The sequence below is a fragment of the Hakea prostrata genome, chromosome 5, assembly GCF_041222555.1.
Source record: "Hakea prostrata isolate BN-2017 chromosome 5, UWA_Hpros_2, whole genome shotgun sequence".
In the NCBI taxonomy this organism is placed as follows: domain Eukaryota; kingdom Viridiplantae; phylum Streptophyta; class Magnoliopsida; order Proteales; family Proteaceae; genus Hakea; species Hakea prostrata.
Genome location: NC_142604.1, coordinates 16,551,252 through 16,564,715, shown reverse-complemented (window position 1 = coordinate 16,564,715; position 13,464 = coordinate 16,551,252). Strand labels below are relative to the sequence as shown.

Here is a 13,464-nt window from a genome sequence, read left to right as displayed (position 1 = left end):
ATGCAAAAGTCAATAAATGTTTGGTTGAAAACTATATTCAAAGTTGTGTTCGATCAACATCCGAAGAGAACAACTTTGTCTTGACTTCTTCAATTTGTCTAACCCAACACTTGTTATTGCAGGCATTGAAGCCACTACTGAGCAGACTCTAGATCGACTGAAGCTCAAGTCAGAGTTTAAGGTAGATGCTAAAGCTCCTGGGACGCTTATCCATCTACTTAATTATTATGTACAGGATATAAACTGCTGTTGTGTTTTGTTGTTCTGCACATCATTAAAAAGAGAGAGAGAGAGAGAGAGAGGGAAGGAAAAAAGAAAAAAAAAAAACAAAAAACCACTCACTCTTCTTGTCTTGAAATAACATGTTCTAATGTAGTACTGGGCAGTCGTTAATAAAATAATGAACTTTCATTATACAAATCATCTGCAATACTCACAGGTACTTGGCCAAACTAAAAAACTTCAAACACCAAGTCACACCACAATTAATTAATATTCACAGGTCTTAACAAGACCAAAAAGAAAAAATCAATCTTCAGAGCTCTTCCTAGATCTTCCATCTGTTAGAAAGACAAGCATAGTGAGTTCTCCAAGTGTTCAACAAGAGGGTTCTGCTCTCCTGTATAACCATGCCTCATCTTGGAAAGAACAAACTCAATGACGTCTCCATTGCATGGAATGATGATAGCTCCATTATATTCAAACTCAAACTTTGTTTCCGCCATTTTAAGAAGCTCTCTGAAGATGGGTTCCCCTAGGCAGTGCACTGGGACTACAAAACGTTTGCCATCTTCAGCATATACAGCAAAATGTCCCTTATCTGCAATCAACCCACCTACAGGTCTTGAAATAAAGATCTTTTTTGTCCCCAAAACAGCTGACCTCCTCCAACGTTTCATCCTCTCCACCAGCATTTTAGTTTTCATCTCGACTCAATTGGGCTATTGATAACCGAAATGCCTGGTTATAAGTTTACAATGATACATTTATATAAGGAGAGACATGAGAGATCAAATGATCCACAACCTCATGTTTGTAAAAAGATCTGAATGAGTCCATAGCAATAGAGATAGAACCTTTCAGCTATCCCATTGTCCCATCACCTAAAATCATTTATAATTTGATAGCTATAGAGATCAGTAATTTCAATGTTTCCTGGCCGTGTAGTCATGCCTAAAACAATGCATAATTACTCACACAGTGGCCCCAAAAGTTAGGTTTGCTTGCAAATACAGAAAATATAGACAACCAACGGGTTGTGTCGTCTTAATGCAATTCATCATCTACTGCTAACACATGCAGCTACAGTATTAGTGCTGCCGCAAAGATAGACGCGGCACGCGATGATTCAATTAATCTTGTTTGTATTATTTTCAAAGAAATTGAATTTTAATTTGTGTGAACAGACTCAAACACGCACCTTGACTATGAACTCTAATTAAAGACCAACCTCTGAACGTATCTGTTGATAACATGCAATGCCATGATATAACTGGCATTAACTCCAGTCTCCAGGTTGCACCCAATCTCAATTGTCACCTGCTTCAACACAACTAATTAAAGCTGGCTCCAAATTAACTTTTCAAACTTCACAACTTTGCCAACCTCATAGGGGAAACTGGTCACTCACTACTGCAACACTCAAAAGAGTATTCTACTCTCTTTTTTCGGTAAAAAAGAGTATTATACCTGTATGAGGTGAAAGTGTTTATCCTTTGACCTACCTAAAGTTTCATATATAGCTTACTCAATATATCTTTCTATCTTTTAGACCTGAAAATAGATCGGAAAAGAACATGGGCCATATGTCATGACAGTCCTATTGTAGTCGTATATCATGTCTTTTCCTTTTTGTGAATTGCATTTTGTTGGAGAAACAGCGCGCACTGGTCATACTTGTCGATTTTCTAAGTGTCAAAACAAACACACACTAAGGTATTTCATGATCCTTGGGTCCCTAATTTACCTATGCATAGTATGTATCTTTCGTATTCCTTCATTGGGTCCTGTTTGAGTTAATGAGTTAATTCATTGGCCTTCTCGGTCATGGGACTTTTCAAAATTAAAATCTTTATTTTCGGCCTATGAAATAGCAGCTATTTTTAAAATACCTATTTTATCAAGAATGTAGATGATTTTTGGGTGTGGAAACATATTTTGGAAGGAAAATTTTCAGTTAAGTCAGCTTATTATATGGAATTAAATTATGCTCATAGTCAGCTTTATAGAGGAGCTCCATCTGCCGTTTCAGCTTTCTGGTCAAATATTTGGAAATTCAAAACTTTACCTTAGGTAAGAACTTTTCTTGGAAAGCTGGTCTTTTTTTTTTTTTTTTGTAACAGTAAACTTTATTAAAATGAAAAGCCACGCTTACAACCTAAAGAAAGCATATCAAAAAACATAAAAGACAATATATGAGTGGGTGGAGTTTGAACGTATAACACAGCCTCTTGAGTGATCGCGCCCTCTTTTGCCAAAGCATCCGCCACGAAATTTGCTTCCCAAGGAATATGAGTGAAAGTAGCACACGCAAAAGAATTTGCCAGCTGTCTGATGTCTAAAATGATGGGGTATAGTTTCCAAGGTACTTCACAAGGGCTTTTGTGAATAATAGTGATTAAGGCCTGATTGTCATGCTATGCGAGACAACTTAAATTCAAGGGCCCATATAAATGCCTGACGCAATGCTAGTGCTTCAAGTGTGAGGATATCGTGAGTAGTTGTTCCATAGCCAAAAGCATAGATCATTTTGCCCTGTTGATTTCTAGCAATGCCTCCATAACCTGCAAGTCCCTTTTCTTGTAAGAAAGATCCATCAGTGTTAATCTTTGTGAATTTGTTGTCAGGGGAATCCATTTGATGAGACCATAGGTTTCAGCTGACGCCTGCTTGCTGGAGTGAGCCGGTTAATAAAATTGCAAACCCTTCCAGACTTGGAATTTGAGCTGTGTAGGAAGAACAACTATAGTAGAACCTATAAGGTTTGTATATGATTTCCATATGAGCCATAGGGCAGTGAAAATGTTGAATAATTTTTTCGTGTCATCCCTTTTTTGGGCGAGAGAGATACACTACTGGACCCCCTCTGCGATGGAATCTACACGTAGTAAAGCTCCCATTTGCAAACCATTCCAGATTTCTATCACATGGCGACATTTTAGGAAGATATGATCAGCAGAAGACGATTGTTCCCCCACGGAATAAGCATGAAGACGGGATTGAACAGCCACGAGCTATTAGAAGATCAGCCGTTGGGAGTTTGTTATGTAACAACTTCCATAGAAAATGTATCGCTCGAGGCGGCAGTGGTAATCGCCATAGGGATCTCCATTGAACATTTGACCGTTGTCTATGATCAGATGACGGATCACAAGCCAACCTATAGGCCGATTTCACAGTGAAATGTCCTGAGGCTGTGCTGGGCCAAATAATGCGATCTACCAGTTCCAAGTGAGGAATTGAAAGCTGGTCATAATGCTCTTTCAATGAATTTGAATCTATTTCAAAAAGGTGTTAGTTTAACTCCTTTATGTTTTATGTGTAAGAGCTCTCATGAACCTATTGTTCATACCTTATTTAAATGTTCCTTTGCTAGACAATGTTGGAGAGCTTCTCCTCTTCGACTTGATTCTGATGTTTTTCAAGGTCATGACATTATGGATTGGTGGCAATTTATTGACTCATCATATAAAGATTCTGGCAATTTACCTTGGGTAGATACCATTTGGATGGAAGGCTCGAAATCTTCATATGTTTGAAGGCATTGATCGATCCATGCTTACATCAGTTTCAACATTCTCTGTGCTCACTGTTAAATGATATGCTTGGTTGCTTTTTAGGTTGTGTGAGTCTGATGAGGTCATCCTTGGATGACCTTTCTAATTCCACACATGCTATATCATCCTTGAATTTCTCTTTTGTAGTTTTGCTGCCCTTTTTTCATATCTTCACTGATGGTTCCTGGAAGGCAGTATCCTCTAAAAGTGGTAGAGCAGTGATTATTTGCTCGAATGGAGATTTTATACCTGCTCGCTTGGAATTTGGTTCGACTTCAGCGGCTGCTTAATCTGAGTTGGAACCAATCTATGATATTTTCCAAATTGCTAGCACCATTGGAATTAAAAAATTTTAAGTTTTATTTTTCCCGGATTTTAAGGCAACAATTCTGAGTTTGAATGAGGTTTCTACTAGCCTGGACTGGATGTGTCTTAAATTAGTTCAACTTATTAAGGATTCTTTTGTTTTGTTTGACACCATTCAGGTGCTTCACATAGATAGATTTGCTAATGTGGTTTGGCTGATTTGTTAGCCAAGGGCGCTCGTAGTTTGTGCTTGTCAAAAGTGTGGTGGTTACGCCCATCTAGATGTATTGCACATTCTATTGTTGGTCATTCTATAATCTGTCCTTCATGATAAGTGTTCAAATTCAAATTTTGGTTTTACACACCCTCAAGTGGAGGTCGGCGACAACAGATCTTCAAGTGTTTGGTGCAAGCATGGAACATCAGGTTATGTTGTGGAAAATAACAACATAAGTTTACGTTGCCGTAACAAGTAATATAATGGTGAAAGAATCGTTCCCTCAAGGACTATAAAGTAAGTACCAAACTAATTATACCAATTTTATTCAAACAAATAGTAAAAATGAGAATTATACTAGACTAAATTGCGAATTGAAATTTAAATTGAGATATGCTAATAGCTAAAAACCTTGGAATCAGATTTCACCATAACTAACCCTTCCCACCCTTTGATCCATTTTTATAATCTGAAATATTTTTTTATAATTGATAGTTAAGATTCTCTTCCCAATCTACTAGTCTCTCTCAAGCACCAATAGGAATTATATATCTTAATTGTTAATCCACTATATTTCTATGTGATAAGTCGCTTAATTGCATTAATATTATATCAAATCCTTTGTATTTTAATGAAACTAATTGATTGTTTATTTGGATTTATATTATATGGACAGATTATAGCGTTTGAATATCAAATCCATAAAAAAAAAAGTAGTTTAAAACCATGCACATCGCCACATTTTAAATCAAATCAAAGAACCATGCCAAAATTAAGATGGAGAATTTGATTATGTCCGAAGCTAGAGATTTGATTTTGTCCAAATCAGAAGGATTTTCGTGAAATGTCTTACTTAAACAAACAAAGATTTCGTTCTTTCTTGCGATCGGACATCTAAGAAAAAAGCTGAATTGAAAGTGACTAAATTAGAAACCACTGCATTGACAAGGAGGAAGATGGAAACAATCAAATGGATAAGGAGAAAGAAAGGAAACAACTGAATTGGAAAGAATTGCATTACTAAAGCGAACAATGGAAATGACAAAATTGGAAAGGATGCAGAATTGAAAGGAATTCTCTATAAGAAGGAAGGTATTTTCAGAGATTTATCATGACAAGCTACAACAAGAGGAAGTCACAGTTCTGAAGAAGAACTGCACATTGTTTTCTATTTTCATTTTTTTATTCTTCTTTTCCATGTTCTAGCTAATTCCATCTTTCGATCAAGATTAATAGAAGTTTAATTTTTGACAATTGTGAGACTTCGAGTAATTAGTTTTCTTTAATTTTCAGGTATTTATACGTTTTCCATGTTTATTATGTTATTAGATTAATCCTTAGACAAGAGGCCTATTGTTTGATGATTAATACATTACTTAGTCAATTAGAATAATTATTTATTATTCTCATATAAGTGACAAATAGCATCTTCAAACGGGTAATCAATGCCCTAGAGAGTTTGCTATGAAAATGTATGTCCTAGTTTAAATAAACAAGGTTTTTCCGGGTTTCTTGACTAGGGATTGGGTCTTTTATATTTGATGAGATTAATAGACATAACTCAAAGGACAAATCCGAAGGTTATGTACATTATTTAGGAGATAAGTCAAAGGACGAATCCGAAGGTTATCGAGAAAGTAGGGAAAGATTGATTGTTAGAGGACTGATCCTCAATGATCATAACCAATCTAGCCAAAATTAAAGTTTTTTGTTTTTAAATCAATGATCAATTGAGAGAATCAATACTGAAATTAAATATTGATTGAAAGTTTTTATTATTCTAATTTTCTTGATAACTATTGCATCCATTAATTTGTTTTATTCATTATTTAATTTCTTGATTCAAAACCCCCCAATTTTTATCAAGGAATAAATCTTCATCAATCTCTGCGAATTCGACCCTACTCACTACTATTACAAATTCAATTGAGAGAAAGATTATCTTTGGTGGATTCAACACCCATCAAATTATGGGCCGTTGCCTGCAACGATTCAATAGATGGCCTAGCCAATTCAGATGGCCCATTCAGTTCAATAGATGGCCCAGCCAGCCCAGTAACAGGCTTTGGGCTCAATACTTGGTGCCAAGCACACTGGAATCAACATCCCATCTCCAAGATGACCATCAACCAAATCAACAGGCACTAATGGCCCAAGGGGCCCATCAGGGATAGAGGGAGGAACCAGGGTGGGGAGAGATCCACTATGTAGAGGTGAGACAAAGGTTACATCAGCAGAATTACAAGGAAATATCATCACAGGAGAAATATTAAACCATTGTTTAGGGGTAGGCAAAGACATAAAAAAAACTTAACAGTGCAAAGGGAAACTTACTTTCGTCAAACACAACATGACAAGATACAAATATGCGCTGGGAAGAGGGATCAAAACACCAATATCCCTTGTGAACAGGAGAATAACCAATGAAAACACAAGGCTACGAACGTGCATCAAGCTTATGATCAGCATAGGGCTGAAGTCATGGGAAGCATAAACGTCCAAAAATACGTAATGCTTGGTAATCAGGAGCAACACCAAACAACCACTCAAAAGGAGAAACTCCATGAAAAACATCAAAAGGTAAGCGATTGATGAGGTAAAATGCAGTTTGAAATGCTACAAAACCAGAATTTTTGTGGCATTTTAGCTTGGAGAAGCAAAGCAAGACCGGATTCAACAACATGTCATTGCTTTCGTTCGGCCACCCCATTCTGAGCTTGTGTATATGGACAAGAAATATGTTGAGATATACCAAAAGAGCCAAAAACAGAGCTACTAAGAAGCTAGAATTCACCACCATCACCACATTGAAATGAAGTAATCTTGCTACCAAAAAAGTTCTCAACTAGTGCTTCAATTTTTGTAAAAACAACACGAACATCAATTTTGTTTTTCAGTGGATACAACCAAGTATAACGGGTGTAGTCAACCACAAATACAATGTAATAGGAAAAACAATCAAATGAAGTTACAAGAATTTGTAGCGGCAAGAACGCTCGATAACTCGAACCAAAAGAAACTCAAAGAGAGAAGAAGTTCCCATGTGAACGTGATAAAGCCGTTCTTTAAGATCCATTATAAGTGAGTGAGAAGAAGGAGTGAAGATCTTATGTAAAGTCTTCCAAGCCTCATAAGAGGTTCTTGCAGAGACAATATGAGGAAGTTTTGCCTCAATGAGAGAAGAAATTAACCAGCTGAGGACCATTTGATCCTGACGATCCCAAAGTTCCACAGCAATAATCAAACAAGGAAGAAACAGGTGATGATGTAGAAACTCAAAGGTCTTGAAGACGCATCAAGCAAATCCATCATCACTGAGAGCAAATCCATCAGAAACCGATGAAGACACAACCAGTTGAGGAAAGCTTCTATTAACATAACCAAACAGGTTATGACCATGAAGGAGCGGAACAAATTGTGCATGCAACAAGAGATAATTCGTGTTGGAAAGCTTTAATGGCCGAACGGATTGAACATTCAAAGAAGCTATAGACAAATTTGCAGAAGCCATGGTGGAACAGTCAAGAAAGCAAGACAAACACCGTCAAGAAAGCAAGACAGAAACCATCAAGAAAGAAGAAAAAGCAAGAAAGAGCTTGAAAAGACATGACCAAAAAGACACTTGTCAAAGGCAGAGTGAGACAATGGACAACCAAGAATGGATCCAGTAGGATGAGCAATTGTATTATTTGAAGAACCAGACCCCTGAGAGAAACGAAAGGTAAATCCGCGAGATCTAGAATCAAAACCTCGATCTCAAACAACAACACTAGCAAATAAAACTAAACTTGATGCCACAACAAAGCTATGCCAAAGATGGCTCTCATGGTTAAGAAGAAGACTTGACAAAGCCTCAAAGGTAATAGGATCAACGCAAACCCGAACCGAAGCACCAAAATCATTATACGACTCACCAAGACCTCGGAGAATAGCCAACACGAGGTCTTCATCATCAACAGGATATATAATAATACATTACTCTCCAACACCATAACAAGAAAAACAATTTCTCATGAACCAGCAGCTCAAAAAATTTCACAGATGAGCTACAATTTTTTCTTTAGCAATCAAGAGAAAAACAGCTCACAACCCCGACAGAACCATAAGCAACTAGATCTGTTGCGAATACCCCGGTTGAAAAAACTTATTGTTCCCATACAAAACCAAAGATATAACCAAAAATAAAGCCTTCAAGATTGGAAGCTTCAGCTACCACATATTCAACCAAAACCTTTTCCAAAAAAGGAAAATAAATAACTCAAAGGCAAGAAAGAGATATTGGGTTCCTAGCAGAGAGGGAGAGTACCTCAGACAACTTTGTAAATGAAATCTCCTGGTGGAGGAGGGATTGAAGAAGAAGAAGGGGAAAAATAGAGAGCTACAAAAAGGGGTTATGTATACGGATAACCACGACGAAAGGAGAGTGGTAGAGGTTTTGGGTTAGATTTATAAGAAGGAAAGATGAGGAAGAGAATAAATGAGCAAATCCCAATTTGAGAGAGAGAGAGAGAGAGAGAGAGAGAGAGAGGCTAAGGGAAAGGGTGGTGATCGCCGGTAGGAGAGAGGGCGGCGATGATTGCTCGCGATGTGGGGTTTTTGAGGGTATGTGTGAAAAAGATGGATCACCCACTTAGGGTTGGGTCACTTAAGTGAATTAAAAGGCAATTTGATATTTAGACAAGAACAAAGGCATTTTGGACAATTAACAACCTACACTTAATGGTCATTTAATCATTGAGAGGGGTAACTTGGAATATTGGGATAGGCTTAGGGGGGCATCGTTAAATATTTGACATAGGAGGCAGTCAAGAATTTAGCACCCACTTAAGGCAGCGCCATGAAAAAAAACTCCAAAAAAATATTGGACCCAAGAATAGTCCATATACATGCATCACATAAGCCCAGTCCAACTATTGTTACCAAGAATTGTTGTCAGCAGTTATAAACAAAGAAAGAGGAGGAGAAAGAGTACTCAAAAACTTTTACAAGGGGAGGAGAAGACCTTTTTTAATATTGAACGAAGGAACGAAATGTTAAAGAAGCTACATTTCTGTCTATAGTGGCAAAGAGCCCTTTCAAGGTGTCTTTTCAATGGCGGTGTATCTATTAAATGAGTGGACAAATCAGTCTCCTATGGAGGCTTTGAAACTGTGCCCCTAATCAGTCTCCTAGGAGTTTTTTTTTTTTAATAAGACATTTGATTAAAAAAAAAATTTATTTCCGGATAGAGCTAAGAGTGCAAATGTTCTAGATTTTAGTGGATAGAGAAAATCATATCCATTAAACAATAGAGTAGAAATTGCAAATGGTGGGCCACCCAATACGAATTGAAAATAGCAGAAGAAATCGTGAATAATGGATATTTTTCATAAAAGTAAAGAAAAAATTTCAACCAAATCTCTTTAAGTTATCCCTTAAAATGAATGCCACCTACTTAGTTATTTAATTTATCAATCAAACCCCTATAAGAAAAAAAATATTAAAAACACCTCCTAGTTATTCGAAATTTAAGAAGTCAATAAGAGCTTAATTATTTCAAAAAGAAAAAATTAATCAAAATCGACAAATCTACGTTCGACTCATTTTCTTTATCAACTCGACTCAATTTCCTTTATCTCCCTCAACTATCTAGAAGTTCTTCCTCACCTAATAATAAATTTTCACAAATTTAAGGAGATATACATCATAGATATTATTTTAAACTTGAGATTGTAATTGAGAAATGTAATCTTGAAAATTAACAGATACTACATATCGACTCTATAATAAATCTTAGTGACATTATTATCTAGAAGAAATCAACTCAACGGTTTACGAACTTTCAAATTCCTCGAGATTTCAAATCTATAAATCTTCGACTATAATTTAAGTGTTTGGTTGTGAGATATATGATTCATCCAAAAATGATAGCTGATTTTTGTGAATGTACAATTGTAAGTGAAATGTGTAATATTATAAATGGATAACAAAAAAATTAATGATGCTCTATTAATGACATTATTAATTTATTATTAAGAAGAAACTCAATGCATGGCATTGAAAATTTCCCTAGAAATAAGGAATAAGATTCAACATATTCTAAAAATTTTAAAAGCACACAAATCCAGTGTCCTTTTTGCCTAATTTTATTTAGCTTTTTTACCACTTGGATTTAATTTTATATATAATATCAATATTTTCTGTCATTTTCATAATTAGTTAAAAAGAGCTATGTTTTTTAAACTAAATTTCTGTCACCCATGGGCCCATGGCATATAAATTCTTTCTCCTTTATGAAATGAGACTTTAAAAAGTGCAAACTTGGGGTAGAACGAATAAAAGATCAACTTGAAAACCATCGAAGAGAAATTTCCACCATATTATTAATGTCTCAACACAACCTAAGTGCATAGAAGTCATCCTTTTGAATATACCATAGTCAATATTTGCACAGGATCGATCCAAATGGGTTGAAGTCTTGAAGTCATCTTCTCTTAATTGTTTCTCAACTACTAACAGATTGTATCTTCATCATGTTATGTCTCAACTAAGATATAGTGAGACGTTTCAGATTCGATCAAGGTTCCAACTGAGCCAGGGCTAACTCTCGATTGCCTTCTCATGCCTAGAGACGATGAACTCTACAAGAAAGGTTGGACGTGGGCCGGCTAGGGTGCCGGGCAGCCGCCTCCGATGGCTAAGTCAATTGGTGATCAAATTAAGATCTCGTGCAAGAGCTACACAGGAATTTGCTAAGAAAGTGTTCGTTCCTTACCGGAGGGGTGAGTCTTTGTTAAATAGTATGCGGATTACCTTTTTGGGTACAGACAGGATTCCCCGACAGTTGTTCCGCCTAATCATCTCTAGGGTTGACTTTCCTTTCAAGGCGGTGTTGCCATATTGATCTAGCATGAGTGGAGCCTTCTATAAATGTCGAGTAGTCAGTTTATATCCCGACCATACTACTGACTCAATACCCGGTCGAGTCTAGCACTCAATACCCAATCGGCTCTAGACCCAGTCAGTTACATTCTTCCCGTATCATATAGAAAGAGAACTTCGAAGGGTGGCTTAATTTGCAAAAGACTAACACTTCCATTTAGGAAATCAAAGTTTAAATCCCATCGAGGCCAGAGGTGAAACTCTACTTTAAATTGAAATTATATATATCAATTATCTCTTTGAGGAGTAATTAAGGCATGCATGAGTATTGAACCTATCGTGCAAGATATTTTTTTGATCAAAGAAGAGTTGGGTTCAATTTCCTTTAGTTTCATTTCTAGGAGTTATAACGGTGTTGCTGACTCTCTAGCCCAATTGGCTGTTTCGGTTGAGTTAGCACAAGGTTTAAAGTATCCCACGATATTATACGATTCGTATCTATATTTGACCAAACCAATACAATAAATATCGATACGTCTCTCCGTTGAATTACCTTAAAATACATTAGCTAGAGCAATACAATACTCAAATACAAGATGATACGTCTCTTAAAATCATCCTGACCATACGATACTCAAAACCGATACTTTAAACCTTGAGTTAGCAATTGATTGGCCTACTTCTATGTGTAATATTGACATACATTAATAGTTTTATTGTTGATGTAACTGAATAAATTCATTTTTTATTAAAGTTCAGACAAATCTCAATTCCAAAAAATATAAAAATGTTCATAAATTGTCTCGGATAAACCTTACTTCTAAAAAAAATTAAAAAAATAAATAAATGATTGCACCATTGGTCATGAAACACGGGAATTTCATGACTCTTCTCAACCCAAAACCCTAAAACCTGGTAATTTCATTGACCTATAATATTCGAGTCTATGGCCAGTAAAGTCCGATTCCATATTTTTCCAGGAAAACATAAAAGAAAAGGTGGCACGGTGTCTAGAACAGAACCGTCAAGCCCAAGGCGACGACAGCGTGCAAATAAAGAAATGAGACTTGGGGTTGCACGAGACTTATATTTTATGAGTGCAGACCTGCAATTTTGAATCAGTGCTTCAACAAAAAATACATATAAAATAAACTTAAAATAAAGTAAAGAACGTGTGAATCACCATTCTTTTTTCCTTTATTTGATTTTGTACTTCTTTGACTTCACTTTAAATTCCCACACTTGATTTCAATTCCCACACTTTGATGCAATTTTACGAGAAAAGTTACGAACTAACAAAATATCAAAATAAATAGCTTTTCGAACACTAACTTTCTAGTTAGATTTGAATTCTTAATTTGAGTCTTTTATATATATATATATATCATTGTTATCTTGTAAAGTACATTCCACATTCAATAATAATTTTTAATTTATTAAAGTTTCTAGAATTCTTTGTTCTATATTATATGTTACATCACACTTGATTCAACCTCAAGTGATGATCCAATTATGCGACAAAATACTAAATACTCCCAGTTTCACCTACCACAACTTATAAATCTTATAGTTTTGGAATCTTCCAATAAATATGAGTTGAGTTCTTTTCTAGGTGGTAATATGATCAATGGAGTTCAACATATGTGAACATGATTGGATACTTTTATTTATTTACAAGTGTAAGGACATGTTGGATATATTGGGCTTTTTAAAATTTAATTTTAACTTTGAATATTTTTAGCTGAGCTTTTTCTCAGCCATACCTATCCCTGAAGTTGAACTTTGAAAGGCCAAAGCAAGCCTAAACCCCACCTTAATAAATCTAATATAAAAATAAATAATTTGAACCATTGAAGAAATACAAGTATAGAAAGCATAACTCTATAAACCAATGCATCCATAGATTTTATCGTGGTGCACAATATTTGCTTCCACAACCAATTCATTTGGGATCATCTCTTAGATAAAGAAAAGATAAGGGTCAAAGAAAATGAGGTGATTCAAATCAAGATTTTTGGTACCTTATCTCAAATCACAAAAATACCAAAGCAATGCCAAAATTCCTTGAAATTGGATCTTCAAGTTTTTAAAATCCTCCAAGGTTTACTTGAGCATCCAAATCTTTGTCAATCCTAGCAAAAACGTCTCCCTCCCCCGGCAAACTTTGCTTCTATGGAAGCCTTTGGCTCCACCACGTTCACCCTTATGTTAACCCTAAAACAAAGTAACATTTTGGCAATTAATGTCAAAAAAACAAAGATGGTCAAGATGGGCCAAGTGAGATGAAATACTTATCTCAGACCT

General features: G+C 35.8%; 1 protein-coding gene across 1 annotated transcript; it reads right to left on the bottom strand.

Annotated features, from left to right (window-relative positions):
• Nucleotides 1-563: 563 nt before the first annotated feature.
• Nucleotides 564-926, bottom strand: LOC149015464 (auxin-induced protein 15A-like). Its single transcript, XM_089156533.1, has one exon. The coding sequence runs from the start codon at nucleotides 924-926 to the stop codon at nucleotides 564-566; it is 363 nt and encodes a 120-aa protein (XP_089012659.1).
• Between the last annotated feature and the right edge of the window lie 12,538 nt (nucleotides 927-13,464).

What these genes read in the sequence shown, in the direction of transcription:
- LOC149015464 (XM_089156533.1), bottom strand. Translation starts at nt 926, where the DNA reads ATGAAAACTAAAATGCTGGTGGAGAGGATGAAACGTTGGAGGAGGTCA.